General features: G+C 50.8%; 5 protein-coding genes across 8 annotated transcripts; 3 read left to right on the top strand and 2 right to left on the bottom strand.

The window, feature by feature from the left end:
• Nucleotides 1-88: 88 nt before the first annotated feature.
• PV06_10178 (uncharacterized protein) lies at nucleotides 89-2,724 on the bottom strand. The gene has a single exon (XM_016411703.1). It carries the CDS (start codon nucleotides 2,588-2,590, stop codon nucleotides 284-286), a length of 2,307 nt encoding a protein of 768 aa, XP_016257744.1. The 5' UTR covers nucleotides 2,591-2,724; the 3' UTR covers nucleotides 89-283.
• Nucleotides 2,725-3,994: 1,270 nt separating this feature from the next.
• On the bottom strand, nucleotides 3,995-5,130 carry PV06_10177 (uncharacterized protein; the record flags this gene model as incomplete). The annotated part of the gene is made up of 2 exons (XM_016411702.1): nucleotides 5,043-5,130; nucleotides 3,995-4,985 (listed from the first exon to the last, which is right to left on the bottom strand). The coding sequence occupies exons 1-2, from the start codon at nucleotides 5,096-5,098 to the stop codon at nucleotides 3,995-3,997; spliced, it is 1,047 nt and encodes a 348-aa protein (XP_016257743.1). The 5' UTR covers nucleotides 5,099-5,130.
• Nucleotides 5,131-5,782: 652 nt separating this feature from the next.
• PV06_10176 (uncharacterized protein) lies at nucleotides 5,783-7,774 on the top strand. Its single transcript, XM_016411701.1, has one exon. It carries the CDS (start codon nucleotides 5,873-5,875, stop codon nucleotides 7,154-7,156), a length of 1,284 nt encoding a protein of 427 aa, XP_016257742.1. The 5' UTR covers nucleotides 5,783-5,872; the 3' UTR covers nucleotides 7,157-7,774.
• Nucleotides 7,775-8,040: 266 nt separating this feature from the next.
• Nucleotides 8,041-10,981, top strand: PV06_10175. Of its 2 annotated transcripts, XM_016411700.1 has the most exons (3): nucleotides 8,041-8,402; nucleotides 8,499-9,046; nucleotides 9,096-10,981. In XM_016411700.1, the coding sequence occupies exons 2-3, from the start codon at nucleotides 8,510-8,512 to the stop codon at nucleotides 10,785-10,787; spliced, it is 2,229 nt and encodes a 742-aa protein (XP_016257741.1). In that variant the 5' UTR covers nucleotides 8,041-8,402; nucleotides 8,499-8,509; the 3' UTR covers nucleotides 10,788-10,981. The 2 variants fall into 2 exon arrangements, with proteins under 2 accessions (XP_016257741.1, XP_016257740.1); XM_016411699.1 differs by having other exon boundaries at nucleotides 8,041-9,046.
• Nucleotides 10,982-11,047: 66 nt separating this feature from the next.
• PV06_10174 lies at nucleotides 11,048-16,875 on the top strand. 3 transcript variants are annotated; one of them, XM_016411696.1, is made up of 7 exons: nucleotides 11,048-13,082; nucleotides 13,133-13,408; nucleotides 13,459-13,633; nucleotides 13,683-15,253; nucleotides 15,449-16,042; nucleotides 16,128-16,181; nucleotides 16,243-16,875. In XM_016411696.1, exons 1-7 carry the CDS (start codon nucleotides 11,421-11,423, stop codon nucleotides 16,534-16,536), a joined length of 4,626 nt encoding a protein of 1,541 aa, XP_016257737.1. In that variant the 5' UTR covers nucleotides 11,048-11,420; the 3' UTR covers nucleotides 16,537-16,875. The 3 variants fall into 3 exon arrangements, with proteins under 3 accessions (XP_016257737.1, XP_016257738.1, XP_016257739.1); XM_016411697.1 differs by having other exon boundaries at nucleotides 15,449-16,181; XM_016411698.1 differs by having other exon boundaries at nucleotides 13,683-16,042.
• The last annotated feature ends 170 nt before the right edge of the window (nucleotides 16,876-17,045 follow it).

The following is a 17,045-nucleotide window of genomic DNA, read 5'->3' as shown; positions in this document are numbered from 1 at the left end:
ACAGGACAAGATTTAGAGGGATGACCTGTGGCCTCCAAAAAACAGAATTGTGTATCATGAGTTTGTAGGTAGGTAGCCAAAGTCTAGCTAGCTGTTTGAGGCCATGAAATCAAATCTATGCGCTACCAAAGAGTGGTGTTGTATTTGGGGGGTCATAACCTTCGTACTCATATTCATAGGTTCAGGTCCTATTCCCATATCCTAGTCCGTGTCCTGATCTCATATACTGATCTTATTCCCTTTCCCTATCCGCAAACCGTGTTTCTCTCTCTGCATGACGACATCAGACAATTTCCAAGTCGTCCTCGCTTTCATCATCACGGCCGGATGACGCAGTGACACCTACACTATCCCTCCCTGCCTCACGGATGCCCTTGTCCGTCACGAACCGCGTCTTCTTGACGGGCGACAAGCGAACGTCGGCAGCCGTCCGTTTCCGACCATTCACCAACGCACTCGACGGTAGATCTGACATGACGAGATTCGACGAGCGCTGAGACCCCGACCCTCCTCCTAGCTCATCGGGCATCAGTGTATCGCTGTGCTTCTGTGAGCCTGGCCCTTGCCCCCTCTCACCTCTTGCATGTGCACTGTTGGTGTTTTGTCTCTTGCTCGCTCTGACCTTGAGATACTCGGCCCCTGCACTTCCAAAACCAAACCCGGACCCGTGTCCCGTGCTACCTAGCTTCTCTGCGATTTCGCGTTCCTTGACCTGTGCCGCGAGGTGTTTGCGGACCCGTTCGCCGCGGTCACGAGACAAGTTCCCCTCTGGGATTGAGGGGCCGCTTATGCCGTCGAAACCACCACCACTGCCACCACCTCCGCCACCGCCGCCAGCAATGTAGAAATGACTTCCCGTGAACCTATCGAAGCGGTGTCCGTCTTTTGGCTGCAAACCTTTCTTGCCCTTGGCAGTACCGCGGTTGCCTTCTCCACCGCCGCCTCCAAACCCATTCGTTCCCGTATTGACACCCATGCGCTTAGCACGCGTCTTGTCAAGTTGCGCATTGAGATGCCATTCGCAGATGTCGGTCTTGGAGCCGTCGAGCCAGGCGCCGCATTCTCTTCCATCCTTCTTGAGGGTCTTGCAGTGTCCCAAGTCGCGGGCTTGGCCGATTTCGAGAACGACGTCGTCGTTGCTGCTCAGGTTGAGGCTGAATGCGCCAGTGTCAGTCTTACTTCGTTTGGGGGGCATAATACCCGGGTTTAAGATGGCGACGATTGTGCCGGGGCTGAGACGGTGGTAGCGCGGAAGCGCTGTGCCGAATAAGTACAGATCAATGGTCCATTTGAGGTCGGTGAGGGTGAGGGCCATGAAGCGCCGTGAGTTCTGACTGCCGTCGTCCCATTGGCGGTGCCAGTCGTTGTCACCAATGGTGGTCGAGTCCGGTCGGGGCGCTTTCTGGTCCATGGGCGATGATTTGGATGCGATGATACCGAAGATGGCGTAATCTACTACCGTCTCGGGGAGGTCGAACGACGGCGATTTGACGATCTTCAGGAGGCTGGGGATGCGGAAGATGGTGAAGCGGTCCGTGGGCAGTGTGCGCCTGAGGAAAGAGTGTGGGAGGATGCGGGATGTGAGGTGCAAACCGGAGAAGCCTTCGAAGAGGGAGGCATCGCCTTGAGGAGGTATGTCGTCAGTGAGAGTAGAGACTTGTGGGGATGATGTTTGTCGGAGATCGGGCAACGTGTGGCTCTTCTTAAGGTGTCGTTCGTCGCTGGCGTTTATGATGTCGTCTCTGGTATATTCTGCTTGCTGCGGGTGGATGCGAGATCGAGATTGGGCAGGGGCAGGGGCAGGAGCAGAATCCTGAGCTAGCATGCGAAACTTTTCGATTTCGTTCTCGTCGATATTGAAGACCTTGCTGCGTTGACGGTTGCGACGTTGCTCATTTGATGTTTCGCGTTCTCGGGCATCGGCCATGCGTTCGCTGAAAGTCTTTCTGTTCTCGGTGGAAGTTGCTGAACGTGCCGAGAGTGCTGATGAGCGAGACGAGGGCCTCTCGAATCGACTTGCGGCGTCTGTCTTGTAGCGACTGGTACCGGCCGTAGTATTTGCACGACGAAGAGATATGTCTGCTCCGCGCACCCCCTTGTCGATGCCGAGGAGTATTCTAGAAGGAGACTTGGGTTGGGAAGAAATTTGGGGCCGTCTCGATGGTGACTTTTGTACTTCGACCCGTGCGGATTGCGATATGGAGTCATGGCCTATCGAGAATGTGTTGGACGTGGTCGAATCAATGCCATGAGCTGAACTTGGTCGTGATAAATTATCAGCGCCTCCTGCTCCTGCACGTGCTTTTGTTTGTTGTAGCTTCTTCAACTTCAGCTTGGCCTCGATGGCTGCTAGCTTGAGTTGCAGCGTCTCCTCATCTTCTTCGACGTCATCTTCCATGTCCTCTCCCTGCGGTGACAGAGCCTGACTGTTGCGGACAGCCCGCAGTCTGTCAACCAGGCCAGACGTCGTTCCTGATCGCTTTATAGGTGAACTGTCGGTTCGATGTGCTGCGTAATTTTTGCGACCGCTGGGAGAACTGAGGAGGGCGGCATGAGGTGAGACGGGGGGCCATGAAACATCGTACGACATGGTCGGTCACGATATCCCGAGAGATCTGGTCTTGGGCGAATGCGGCGGCGCATTTGGTCGTGTGGGTTTCGTCTGGTATCTCTGCGCTCGCCGAAGCGAGTATTGTTGTTCAAGCTCTTCTTCGTAACATCAGGTCGTCGTTGAGATTGACTGGTGTGATCCTTGAAACAAACACAAAATCATGTCGCTTCCTTTGGTTCTGCGGAGTAACACAGACTCCGATTGGCTGCAGGAAACGCGACATGCGGTCGCGTTTGGTGGACGGTCTTGGCAGCTTCGCGCCAAGATTTGTAAAGACCAGATGTCGAAGCATACAATACGTTGCCTCACAATCCGTGCCTAAGTCCTAGACTTGTGATTATATTGAGTATGCTTCTCGAAACCTATACGGAACAGACGATGTCGAATACCCTTCGAGTAATTGCACATCCTTCCCAAGATTATTTCTGTGCCACCTGTGGATGAGAGCGTAGGCGGCGACGTTGGAACAACGCAGAAATGCTACGAGGACATCAACAACTACAGGAGAGTTAGGTACTTATCCACTACTCAGTCGACTGGGCGAACCGGCGAGACACTATATCCGTCGCGTTGTGCAGCAAACCTCGCATACAGGTTAGTACATGTTCATAATCAGCACTGTATCGCTCAAACTTGACCAGATCCGAGTGAGGACGGTTGACTGCTACGATGAAACGAGGTTCCATTTCCCAGAAACGGCTGTGAGTTGCGGATTCTTTAGTGACCAAAATCGCTGGGTCTCCAGTCATTGAGACCCTTCCATCTACCTAACAAACAGGATTAGTCAGTCAAGCGAGAAAAGCAGTCTCCCTTACCCACCATAATTGCTTTGGGGGAAAGACGAGTTTCATAAAATGAAAATATGATAGAGTCGCGAAAGTTGAATAGGGTGGGGAAGATCTGTGATTGATACTTCAGAAAAGCAGAGCCGATGCTGAGGGAGTCCACGAAATCTCTGTTGGGTTGTCTCTTCATCATCGATACCAAGGAGGACTGATCAATACCACAATTCGGAACACCAAAAAAGAGTGCACCTCGAGTAGATCTGAAGTGGCATTGATCTACCTCGTCACCGTTGCCTAACATTATCAAGAGCTAATTCGATTCAGCTGTGCAGCCGGACAACATGGAAGAAATTGCCCATTTAGTTCGATGATCTAACAGCAAGATGTCTAGATGGATCTTGGTTCTGTCGCAACATCTCCAAATAGTTGAAACAAATGAGGTGGAACAGGAGAGCAGAGCAGGAAATGGGATGGAATTTGATGAAATTTGATGACCATACCTCTAGATTATCGACGGGAGCTAATAAAGTTTCATTTTCATGCCCACCGGACCCGAGACAACGATACCAAACTTTCGCAACAAGACTCTCGGTCGACGTTATACTGCGTCGCCAGCGATACTGTTCTTTTTCATGCCCACCCTCGTTCGTCGTCTGTATATCTCGTCTAAGATTGCATGGCGCCATTCCAAACCGAATCTAAGCATGAAGAGCACACCTAGAAACACTGTCAATGTCAAAGAACAGCACAGAGTCAAGACCATGAGCACCCGCCCCATGGTCCAAATTCCGGGCCACTGTCTTGCGGTCAGAGGCTCCACCGCTAGACCGACCTGTACCGCGTTGAGAACAACTGATAAGACGGCAAAGACGAACAGGAACGGCGTCTTGAAGCGTGAAAAATACGTGCCGTATGTTGTAGCTGGAAACCGGTGGAGGCGCATCTTACCGAGAAACAATTTGCAGTACAGATTGAGGCGGGTAAGGCGCAGCTCGCCGAAAGCATATCGCTTCGACACGTCAGCGTCGGCAATGGCATCGAAGAGGGATGTGAAGGCGCAGAACTGGGCCCAGGATATGGAGGAAGGGATGAGATGGAACTTTTGCGCCAGAAACAGATCGGACTCGTGGCGGACAAGGTAGGACCAGGTCCGCAGATAGCCGAGTGCTGCTTCGCGAATCCGATCGCGGCTTCTTTGTGTGAGTGGCGAAGAGCGACCTAGGAGATAGTGGTCCCAGAAGACGAAGGAAAGGAGATATGCTGGGAGTGGCTTGACGTAGATCCGATCTGGCAGCCACACTAGATGCAGCATTGGATCCTCGGTTATAACGATGTCACGTCCCTTGACAAGTTGCCGATGCAGCGGCGAGATGTTGGTGCTTGAATGAAGCGACATCATCCAGAGGTGAGGTGCCATTCTATCCAGCTCCTCTGAGCACAGTTTGCGCTCTAGAAAGGACGTCGAGAGTGGGACGTTGCGTAGTGAGATCCGCGGATGGCCAGGCAAGTGCTGCTCTCTGTCGACATGGCTTGGTGGAATCTCATGGAGATCTTCGTTGAGCTGATCTTCGCGAGAGAACGGTGCCCTGCTTTGCATTTGTCAGCCCTGCGACTTGATCTGCTTTTATCTGTTGATTGCAACAAACAGTGTCTGGTAGGAACTCGCCGAAACCTTGTCGAGTTTTGCAGCTGTAAAATTCATTTTGCTAGTGGAATCTGAAACAAGGACAAGATGGTATGCGACAGGAAGAGAGAGAGAGAGAGAAAGAGAGAGCATATGGGTACTGTTATCACAGAACAAAGATCGCGATTCAGTGTAGGAGGCTATGTTGAATACCAGCAGGGCGCTGGGTGTGGCGGGGTCTTTGCTTTGGGTATCGACAACTGCTCAGCCACTTCCCCCATAGCCAACACTGGTCGCTCGGTCTTGTGATAGTTTAGTATAACTCTTTATCAAAATGTTGGATACTTCATGGCGGATCAGTTGGAACACCTGCAGAGAGCATCGGTCAAAAGTGTACGGAGCACCCTTTCTCCCCCCCAAACATCGTTGTCAATGACTGCTCGAGAGGTCGGATGTCTTCAAGGCCACTGATGACAGGGCTGAGCCACATCGCAATGTATTCCGTACTCGTGGCCAGACTTAGAGTATCTGGCTACTCTGCGAGTACCATCGCTGTGATCAGTTTCAATGTCAACAAAGATACGGAGTAGGCAGATAAATAACAGGAGAGGTTCGTTTGCAATACTCCGTACACTGGCGATCCTTCTAGGTATAGCGCGCGCTACTTAATTAAGTAGGATTACCGGATCGACGCGCCGCACTGCGCTATACCGAGCGCGTCGCGCGTTTTATCACTCGGTCTAATGGTTGTAGTGATAGTGCATGAGTATCCTAGGCCTACTACAGAGAATTTTGTACCTAGGCATCTGAACCAGACAAGCGTATCACGCAGAGGATAAGTAGTCAGCCAGAATGGTTGTCACCCGCTCCGCGACAAGCAGTCCGGTCAAGAAGTCAGTTGGCAAGGACAATAACGGCGGCTCCGACCTTAGACACTTTATCCTTCCGAAAGAAATATCAGAACGATCTCGTTTTGTTCTACTACGACATCCGCGCGACACGAGTGTACAGAGATTCCTGTTTTGTCCCAATCTAGGACTTTTCCAGTTTATCAAAGTCGAAACTCCACGATCAGACCCTCGAAGCCTCTTCTTTCATGGTCCGCCCTCGGAGACCAGCTCGAAGCGTGGAGATACCGCGGTGGACGGCAACAGTACGGACTCAAGAGATGGGAAAATCAGCAAGAGCGCGGAGATATTTGTGGCGACACCTTTTGATCTGGCTTTCCTGCTGATACCTTTTGTCATTCCATCGAAGCCTCCCACTGGCAAGCACCTGTTTCAGCCAGCCGATGACATCTTTGAACAACATGTTGAAGACGATAAACACCTCCGGTATATTCTCGAGAACGGGCGAAGCCATGTCCAAGAAGCCATGTCGAGATTTTGTGACACGATTGAAGCCGGAGACGAGCAGATGTATCGACCCAATGAAGACAAAACCCTGAGTATGATAATGGACAAGGTGAAAATTGTCATCGAGAACAGCCTTCCCGCGAGCCTGGAAGAGAAATTTGTTGTCCGGGCTCTCGAAACGCCTGTGCTGAGCGTGAAAAGGGAAGACACAAAGACATCGACAAAATCGGAACCTGCCTCGTTGGACGACGCCGGGTCCTTGTCTGACAACATGGACTCACAGTCGACCACGGCAAGCACTGCTCCATCGGCCGTGTTCTCAGAGGCATCTGTGGCCACTTCGACGGCCGGTACGGTGGTGGCCTCGGATGCAGTACCACAGAAGTTGCTCGACTTGCGCAAGCGAAGCATTGTTCTCGACTTTATTCTCGCCTCTTATGTCCCTGAACCCATTTCTCAGCGACTCAAGGCAAAGTTGGAAGGCGGCGACTCCCCCCTCGACCTGAAGCCGCTTGAAGAGCACATGAAATCATTGGCTGCTCTGAGAGCGGATGCACTAGCATCAAGGTCGCTGGGCGACTTCAGTCGCAAACGTGGCCTAGAGGACGAAGAGGCCGCGGATATGAGAGCGGAAAAGAAACGAAAGCAGGAGGAAGAAGACAAGAAGAAAAAGATGGGCGAGTCAAGAGGGGTTCGAGACTTGAAGAAGGTCAACGTTTCGGGTATGAAGAAAATGTCAGACTTCTTCACCAAGAAGCCTGCTGGCAAGGCAAAAAGATGAAGACAGAAAACGATGCTACGATGGTTATGAGACACGTCGTAATACCCAGGTCAGCCATCACTCACCAGTGTTCAACAATCATGTGGTGGTAGATTCACGAACGCCGAAGCTGGTTCCCACTTGTATGATTTTTAGATCCAAGGTACGAGTTGGTCATCAGGACTACACGGCGCTCTCTTTGGGCCATTTAGGTCAAACTTCAAGGCCGAGATTCTTCCGGCAATATCGTCCAGGATCTAACGCCACTCGGCACGGCGGTCGACCTACAAGTCGATGTCGGGGTCAACAAGTCGAACCTTACGGTATCACCTCATGACCTTCTATCCTTGAACGATTCGAGTCGTGGTAACATAGCTTGAGGTTTGACATCCGTCCCCAAGCTGCATGCATCTAGGGTGGCTAAGAGGAAGAAGGTCGTCAAAGTGCACAGTACGTGACCAATAGCATCAGTCTGACTACATATCCGTGGACTTATGCACGATCAGGCGCTTCCGACGGCCTTCATGAAGGGATATGTGATGGTCGCTATAAAACCTCGAACCTCATGCATGCGAATTCCACCGAGATAGAAGTCTGGATAGTGGTCTACGCAACGATAAGGGATTGGCATCGACGTGTCGACGTTCTTTGCCTTTCCTGTTGTATCATTTTGCAAGATGACCCCGGTACCGCACCGTGTGGTATCCAGACCACGTCGATTCGCTCATTCGGCGTGGACATCAACTCACCATTTTGCATGCGAAACTCTCGTTAGCGCTGCGATTAAATTCTGAGCGATTTAACGTCATAGCATATCCACAATAATCTGAATGTCAACTATCTTTTCATGTAATCCGCTATTAGAAGCGCAGATGTTGGCCCGTAGCAGTGACCACCTAGACCTGGACAATCATAAGGCACACACTGCCGTCCCTTCCATGGACACTGCGAATGCTCCGTCATCGGCATCCTGCAATGTCGTATCGTTGTATGGAATATGTTCAAGATCCTTGCCATGGACGCTCCGAAGGCGGACTCATCATACCATCTCCCGTCGCCAGAATACGAGTACGAGGTTTTGTGTCCACTCAGCGAAAACTCGGCTCACGGAGTTATGTTCATCCGGACAAAAAATTCGGCCATAAACCCTTCTCCCATTGGTCAGAGCGGAGATAGCGATAACCTAACTTTAAGGTGACTCGAAGCCAAAACCACGAACATTGACGATGCGCGACGAGAAATGGGAGTTGCACAAGTTCGTGTCGAGGTCAATCTTCCAGTTTTTCCTGGTTGCCTTCTTGCACCCTATAGTGGTGATGTTGTAAGATATCTCTGGACTTGGGTCGCTGATATTAGGCGACAGACACCCGATTCATGAATTCATCAGCAGCAGGCGGAGGTGGCAGCATTGCGAATCCTTTGCGAAAAAGACGTCGACGACCAGCACATAGCTGTGTTGAATGCAGGCGCCGGAAGGTCAAATGCAACAGGCAGAACCCTTGCAACCATTGCACGTCTGGCAGAAAGCAGACAGAATGCACCTACGCCCCAAATCCTCCAACGCGCAAAGCCAGATCACAAAAACGAAACATTTCACCCAGACCACTCCAAAGTTCATATCCAAGCCCTCCCTCCCCGACGGAGGCCGCAACAGATCATGCTACGAGGCCGCCGCCAGGATCCACGGTATTTGTTGAAACCCCAATCTCGACAGCACCGGTCGAAGACAGACCACGAGATGATCTTGCTCGTCGCTTGCAGACGCTGGAGAACATGTTTTCCACTTCCAATCCTAACCATTGTGAGGCTGTTCACACACCGCCGCCGCTCCAAAGGCTTAACGATGGGCGGGCCTCACTCAACAAAACCAGAATGTTTGGCCGAAGCCACTGGACGTCATCAATATGCGAGGTACGGACGCTCTTCCTGTTGACCACAGCCTGAAAACTGACGCGACTAGTTCAAATGGGACACGCTTCGACTTTTCCTGACAGAGACCGATGTCGTGGAGGAAGATGACAACGAAGAGGTCAAAGCTCTCAAATCCGAGATGCGAACCATGCTGCACAAATGCAAAGTCCTGGCCAAGAGTACCAAGGTGGCACGGCCAAGTCGATGCTTCTCGTGCCCTGAACTCACCAATCTCGCACGGCTTCCTCGCGCGACTTCAGACTTGATGACTCACCTGTATTTGTCGAAGTTCGAGTCGTCTTTTCGTATTCTTCATAAGCCTTCGTTCTTGGTCGACTATGAGCAATATTGGGCAAATCCATCGGCCGCTTCGGCAGATTTAAGGCTAAAGGTACAGTTGGTTATCGCGATAGGGTCAAGTCTCTCCCCCAAACGAATCGCTGGCGCCGAAACTCGATCAATGGCCTCCCATTGGATATATGCCGCCCAGAATTGGCTCGCTGGCCCTTTGGAGAAGGACAGATTTACCATTAGTGGGCTGCAGGTACATTGCCTGTTGATTCTGGCACGACAGATCTTATCGATAGGAGGAGACTTAATATGGGTGTCGATGGGTACGTTATTGCGGACTGCCATGCAGATGGGCCTCCACCGAGACCCAAAAGCCTTTCCCAAAATGAGTATACTGCAGGCCGAGATCAGGCGACGACTGTGGGCAACGATTCTGGAATACACTGTCCAGTCGTCCCTTGATTCGGGGATGCCGCCGATGATCACTTTTGAGGACTTTGACACTGCGGCGCCGGCCAATGTCGATGACGAGGAAATAAATGAACACACCAAAGTCTTGCCACATCATCCCCGGAGCCAAGTCACAGCGATGGCTGCTCAACTCGTTCTGCTCGATTCTTGTCGTCCAAGAATGAAGGCTGTACGGTGCATGAACGGGCTGGGGTCGGAAATGCTGTACGATGAAGTGCTTGCTCTGAGTGCAGATATCAGCCAGGCGTGCGAGGTCAGCCGTGCCGACACGAGTCAACTCAGATCAGCCCCATTCGGTCAGAATATGAATGATCTACTCCTTCGACGGTTTCTTCTGCCACTCCATCGGATCTTCGCCAACCGGGCAAGCACACATCCTCTGTTCTGCTTTTCCAAGAAAACCTGCCTCGACTGCGTCACGGTTTTCCTTTCGTCCGAGTTGGACGACAATTTCGCCCACATTCTGCGAAGCGGCGGAGGGTTCATCAAAGGTGGCATTCTCTACATGTTCCTCGCGTTGGGTATTGAAATCGTGCAGGAGTTCCAGGTGAATGGCATCAGAAGTACTCAGCTGCATCGGAAATGGCTGATCGATGCCTTGAACGATGCCATCGAGCTAGCAGTTGATCGCCTACGTCTGGGCGAGACGAATGTGAAGATGCACCTGATGCTCAATATGATCCAGGCTCAGATTCAGCCATCGAACTCCCCCACGGAGCTGAATCTGAGGCTGGGACGAAAGGGATTTGAAGCCCTTCAGACCTCCTATAGTATTCTGCAGGAGAACACGGCTCCCAGTACTGCGTTCTCGGTCAACGAGACGGACATGACTTTCTTCGAAGGTGGTCAAGATAACAGCATGGGCCTCGACTACCAGTTTGATGACCTTCTTCTGAACACGGATGTGATGGACGGTATGTTTGATAATTGGGCATCTCAGATTTGGCCAGAGGTTCAGGAATTTTGCCCCTTTGTATAGTATTTGTTACGATGGGACGGTATGTGCAAGTGGCCACCAAAAGTGGATTGCTATTACGATCAGACATGTCATCTCCTCAACCCTGGATATTCGCTTCGACGGAGTAGTTTTCGTACTCGCACTCGTACTCGTATCCGATGCTGATTATATAAGCCTTGGCTTGAGTCGGCAGCCGGAAGATTCTGACTCCGGAGCCTCACAATGTCATCATAGATTCCGCTTGATTGATTGTTGTCGCATGCACGAACCTCCATCATCCTTGCAATTCCTACTGCGATGGGACCAGCCAATATGCACGTAACTCGGACTTTACCATCATGTATCTGGGTTTCCTTCGGAACCGTCGTGTTACTTTCAAAGGTACATGTGTTAATCCCGCAGGCTGTCCTTTTTCTTCTAGTTTCAATATTCCTCCTTCCGTCTTCCTCAATTAATCAGGTGAGAGCTTGAGTGTTTGAATAGAGCTTTGATCCCTCTCATTGTCGTATATCATTCTTTCAAGTCTTTGTCTTTTGGTTCAGCTGGGAACTCGACATTGGATTTCATCCACACTTACCGCTAACACTAATGTCTCTGCCTACTCCGGATACACCCCGGCTCTGATATCTGGTATTGCTATTGTACCTGTCGAACATGGAAGGAGAGCCCAGTTCTATGCCCTCTACGAGCACGTCCGCCTACCGAATGGTCACGACGGACAATGCCACAGCTGCCGATTCTGTTTCATCGCCCGGGTCTCACTCTGTCACTAATGACCCGGAATCCAGTCACACACAACACCACAGTGTTTCCAGCTCGTCGTCAAGCACCGTTTCAACCGAGCACTCACCAATAGACAGGACGGACTCGCGATTTGAGCCAATCAAAACAGCTCCCACTCAGGAAAGCCGACCGCAATTAACCACAAGGAAGAGTATTCAAACCGAAGATGATCTGTTCAGAGTTCTGTCTAAGCGGCGAACGAGCGCCTCTGGAAAGTCGAATGCGGAGATGCAAGAGGAAAATGACGAGATTGAACGGTTGATGTCCCGAATGTTCGGCCAAGCTCGGCAACAGAACAGCGAGGAAGAGAAGACTCGACACAGTGGCGTCGTCTTCCGGAACTTGACCGTGAAGGGTGTCGGGTTGGGTGCGAGCCTCCAGCCTACAGTCGGCGACATTTTCCTTGGTTTGCCTCGCATGATCAAGATGTTGTTCACGAGAGGCGCTAAAGCTGCGTCTGGAAAACCTCCTGTTCGAGAGCTTCTCAGTAGTTTCGACGGGTGCGTTCGACCCGGGGAGATGTTACTGGTTCTAGGAAGGCCCGGCTCGGGTTGTTCAACCTTCCTCAAAGCATTCTGCAATCAGCGAGAAGGCTATGAGTCCGTCGAAGGAGATGTGACGTACGGTGGCACAGATGCAAAGCGGATGAAGAAAGACTTCCGGGGAGAAGTCATCTACAACCCCGAGGATGATCTTCACTATGCCACTCTGACGGTCAAACGTACCTTGCTGTTCGCTTTGAAATGCAGGACTCCTGGGAAAGAATCACGGTTAGAAGGAGAGTCTCGTGCGGACTACATGGCAGAATTCCTCCGCGTGGTCACTAAGTTGTTCTGGATCGAACACACCCTGGGAACAAAGGTCGGTGACGAATTTGTTCGCGGGGTCTCTGGAGGTGAAAAGAAGCGGGTCAGCATTGCTGAAGCAATGATCACAAGAGCATCGGTTCAAGGATGGGATAACTCGAGTCGTGGCCTTGACGCTAGTACCGCACTGGAATACGTTCAGTCTATCCGGACTCTGACTAACATGGCTCATACCTCGACTGCAGTCTCTCTTTACCAGGCTGGCGAATCTCTGTACGAACTGGTGGATAAAGTCCTCCTTATCGACCAAGGAAAGTGTCTCTACTATGGATCCTCTGATAGCGCCAGAAAATACTTTCGCGATCTGGGTTTCGAATGTCCCGAACGATGGACGACTGCCGATTTCCTCACCTCTGTTACCGACGAACATGCGAGATCAATACGCAAGGGCTGGGAGGATCGCATCCCTCGTAACGCGGATGAATTCGCTGCACTGTATCGCAAAAGTGAGGCGTATCAACGCAATCTCGAAGATATCAGAGATTTTGAAGCACAGCTTGAGCAGCAAAAGCAAGAACGTCTTGAGAATAGGTCGAAGAAGAATCAAAGAAAGAATTACACCATTCCATTCCACAAGCAAGTCATTGCTTGCACACAGCGCCAGTTTATGGTCATGGTGGGTGACAAGGCTTCTTTGTATGGTAAATGGGGAGGTATTGTTTTCCAGGTACTGTTTACTTTCTGACCCGAACACTGAAGTCTGCTAATCCGGCAAAGGGTCTTATCGTGGGCAGTCTGTTCTTTCAGCTGCCCAAAAGCGCCGCTGGTGCCTTTCCTCGCGGTGGTGTAATATTTTTTGTTCTTCTCTTCAATGCTCTACTTGCTCTTGCAGAGATGACGGCCGCCTTTTCATCGAAACCGATCCTACTTAAGCACAAATCATTCTCCTTCTACCGGCCTGCTGCCTACGCCATCGCACAAACAGTCGTCGATGTACCTCTTGTCGCCATCCAGGTTTTCTTATTCAATGTCATTATCTATTGGATGGGAGGAGTAAGTGACCATCGATATACTTGCCTTTCATCTACTGACATCTGTTATAGCTTGCTGCATCGGCCTCACAGTTCTTCATCTCGTGTCTCATCATTTGGACAGTAACCATGACCACCTATGCTTTCTTTAGATCAATCTCAGCTTTATGTAAAACGCTCGATGACGCTACCCGATTTACTGGTGTTTCGATACAAATACTAGTCGTGTACACGGGCTATCTAATTCGTGAGTACACCGTCCTCTGCGATTCTATCATTTCATTAATGCGTCTCAGCTCCCGCTCAAATGAAGCCGTGGTTCGCTTGGTTGCGGTTCTTGAATTGGGTACAATTCGGATTTGAAAGCTTAATGGCGAATGAGTTTACTGGACTGACCATGAGCTGTACACCACCATACCTCGTTCCCCAAGGCCCGGATGCTAGACCTCAATATCAATCATGCGCGTTGGCAGGAAGCCAGCCAGGGAGAACCTCAGTGGATGGTGCCCGATATATTCAGCAATCATTCAAATACACTCGCGCCCACCTGTGGAGAAATTTTGGTTTCCTCTGGGCATTCTTTCTTTTCTTCCTTGCAGTCACGGCTTTTGGTATGGAGATCATGAAACCAAATGCTGGCGGTGGAGCCATTACTGTTTTCAAACGTGGTCAAGTCCCTAAGAAGGTGGAAGAGTCAATTCAGACCGGTGGGCGTGAGAAGAACAGCAACGGAGATGAAGAGACAGCTACAGGTAGCCACAGCCCAACCGCCGCTGAGAAGATCAGGGATCCAACCAGCGACAGCAGCGACAGTACCAACTCCAGAAAAGAAGACTCGACCTTGAAAAATGTCGCAAAGAATGAGACTGTCTACACTTTCCGTGACGTCAACTATGTGATTCCCTACGAAAAGGGCGAGCGACAGTTACTACAAAATGTCCAGGGTTACGTCCGTCCCGGAAAGCTCACTGCACTGATGGGCGCAAGTGGAGCAGGCAAGACAACTTTGCTTAATGCATTAGCACAGCGTATCAAGTTTGGAACCGTGACCGGCGAGTTTCTAGTTGACGGTCGACCATTGCCCAAATCCTTCCAGCGCGCCACTGGCTTCGCGGAACAGATGGACGTCCACGAACCAACATCTACTGTAAGGGAGGCATTACGATTCTCAGCCCTCCTACGACAACCACGAGAAGTGTCCGTGGAGGAAAAGTACGCCTATTGCGAAACAATCATTGATTTGCTGGAAATGCGAGACATTGCCGGTGCCACTATCGGCCGTATTGGTGAAGGTCTCAACCAAGAGCAGCGAAAACGTCTGACCATCGGCGTCGAATTGGCCAGTAAACCCGAGCTTCTTATGTTCTTGGATGAGCCAACTTCTGGCCTCGACTCTGGAGCCGCTTTCAATATCGTCAGATTCCTACGGAAACTGGCCGACGCCGGACAAGCCATCCTCTGCACCATCCACCAGCCTTCTGCGGTCTTGTTCGAAGACTTTGATGAACTCATTCTGCTCAAATCTGGTGGACGAGTGGTCTATCATGGACCTCTTGGCAACGATTCGCAGGATCTCATCAGATACTTTGAAGAGAATGGCGGTCGGAAATGCCCACCAGACGCGAATCCAGCAGAATATATGCTCGAAGTCATCGGTGCAGGCGACCCGAATTACAAAGGTAAAGACTGGGGGGATGTCTGGGAACAAAGCAAAAACCATAGATCCCGATCCGATGAAGTCTCCGAGATGATCGAACGAAGGAAAAGCGCCGAACAGAGCCAGAACATCAGAGACGACAGGGAATATGCGATGCCACTCTCCACGCAAGTTGTCGCCGTGGTAAGGAGATCATTTGTCTCGTATTGGGTAAGTTCGGACACTTCCAACCTATGATCAATCCCCGATATAATGTAACATACCACGCAACGATTGTATTGTTTGTGATATGGTCCGATGTTACATGCCCGCACAAAGTCATCGCCCAAGGTCATTGAAAAGCGGAAAGGTCGTTGATTGAGATTCTCACTTACATTACCCTGGCTGACACTTCTGTCTCCCTAGCGCACCCCAAACTACATCATCGGCAAATTCATGCTCCACGTCCTCACTGGTCTCTTTACGACGTTCACGTTCTACCACCTCGGATACGCCACGATCGATTTCCAATCTCGTCTCTTTGCCGTCTTCATGACCCTCACCATCTCGCCTCCCCTGATCCAACAACTCCAACCGGTCTTTCTCAACTCTCGAAACATCTTCCAGTCTCGCGAAAACAACGCAAAGATCTACAGCTGGGTGGCGTGGACCACGGGTGCCGTCCTCGCCGAGATTCCCTACTCCATCGTCGCGGGAACGGTGTACTACTGCTGCTGGTGGTTCGGGTTCCAAGGCTACCGTCACTCCACGACGAGTTTCACTTCGGGCTTCTTGTACCTCTGTATATGCTTGTTCGAATTGTACTATGTCAGTTTCGGACAGGCTATCGCCGCCTTCTCACCCAACGAGTTACTGGCCAGTCTGCTCGTGCCGGTTTTCTTCTTGTTCGTCGTGAGTTTCTGTGGTGTTGTTGTGCCACCACAACAACTGCCCGAGTTCTGGCGCTCCTGGATGTACTGGCTTACACCCTTCCACTACCTGCTCGAAGCGATGCTGAGTGTAAGATTCGATGCTTTCGTGCTCTTTTTTTTGTGTTTGGCACAGAACGAGGCCGAGGCTGACACCAATCTTTTTGGTCACACAGGTCATTATCCACGATCAACCTGTACGCTGCAATCAAGGCGAATATGCACGTTTTGTAAGTAGTTTATTCGTGATATTACTTTGCCGCCGCCGTTGTACTGACTATTATTCTACAGCCCGCTCCACCAGGTCAAACATGTCAATCATACGTCGAACCCTACATTCGTCAGGCGGGGGGTTACGTCCAAGTGGCATCCGACGGGCTCTGCGAGTTTTGTCAGTACGCCAACGGTGACCAGTTCGGACACGGGTTCAGCGTGTACTATTCACACAAGTGGCGCGACTTCGGCATATTTTGTGCATTTGTCGGTTTCAATTATGCCGTCGTGTACTTTGCCACTTTTTTGAGGTTCAAGGCCAAGAACCCTTTGGCAAAGGTGTTGATGAAGAGGAAGCATAAGGGAGAGTAAGTAATGTGGATGACTTTGATTTTGGGACTTGGATATCTAGATGTTCGTCTCGCTGAGCGGGTCGGCTACGTCTTGATGATACACTCTGACCATGCATGAGTTCGGAAAGAAATGATTGAAGAATCACTGGGCAGTTGTTAAGCCCCTTATTGTATACTATACTATTCACGATTGAAGTACCACAATCCACGGTGATGTGGTAATACTGGGCTGGAGTGGAGCAAAGTCTAGCTAGTTTCGACTACGGCAAGGCTGTGGATGGAGGGGAAAGGAAAGGAACTTCTGGCCAAACGCGAGACACGTGTATGTACTCAATGTTGGAATAAATGTCCACTCTCGTTCTTGTTCCCGAGTGTCATTCGGTGATAAGTATTAGTGTCTATCCTGATCGATAGGAGTCCCCCTGCTGTCAGTAAGAATACCCATCACATTCCAACATCACTGCCGACACCACCCTTCACCTCTGCTGTAGGCATCGGCCGGTGTATGCCACGTACTTCACGTATGTT

This window comes from Exophiala oligosperma (assembly GCF_000835515.1).
Source record: "Exophiala oligosperma strain CBS 72588 unplaced genomic scaffold supercont1.12, whole genome shotgun sequence".
NCBI classification, from domain to species: Eukaryota; Fungi; Ascomycota; class Eurotiomycetes; order Chaetothyriales; family Herpotrichiellaceae; genus Exophiala; species Exophiala oligosperma.
The sequence above is the reverse complement of the archived record's forward strand: the minus strand, read 5'-3'. Positions and strand labels throughout refer to the sequence as shown.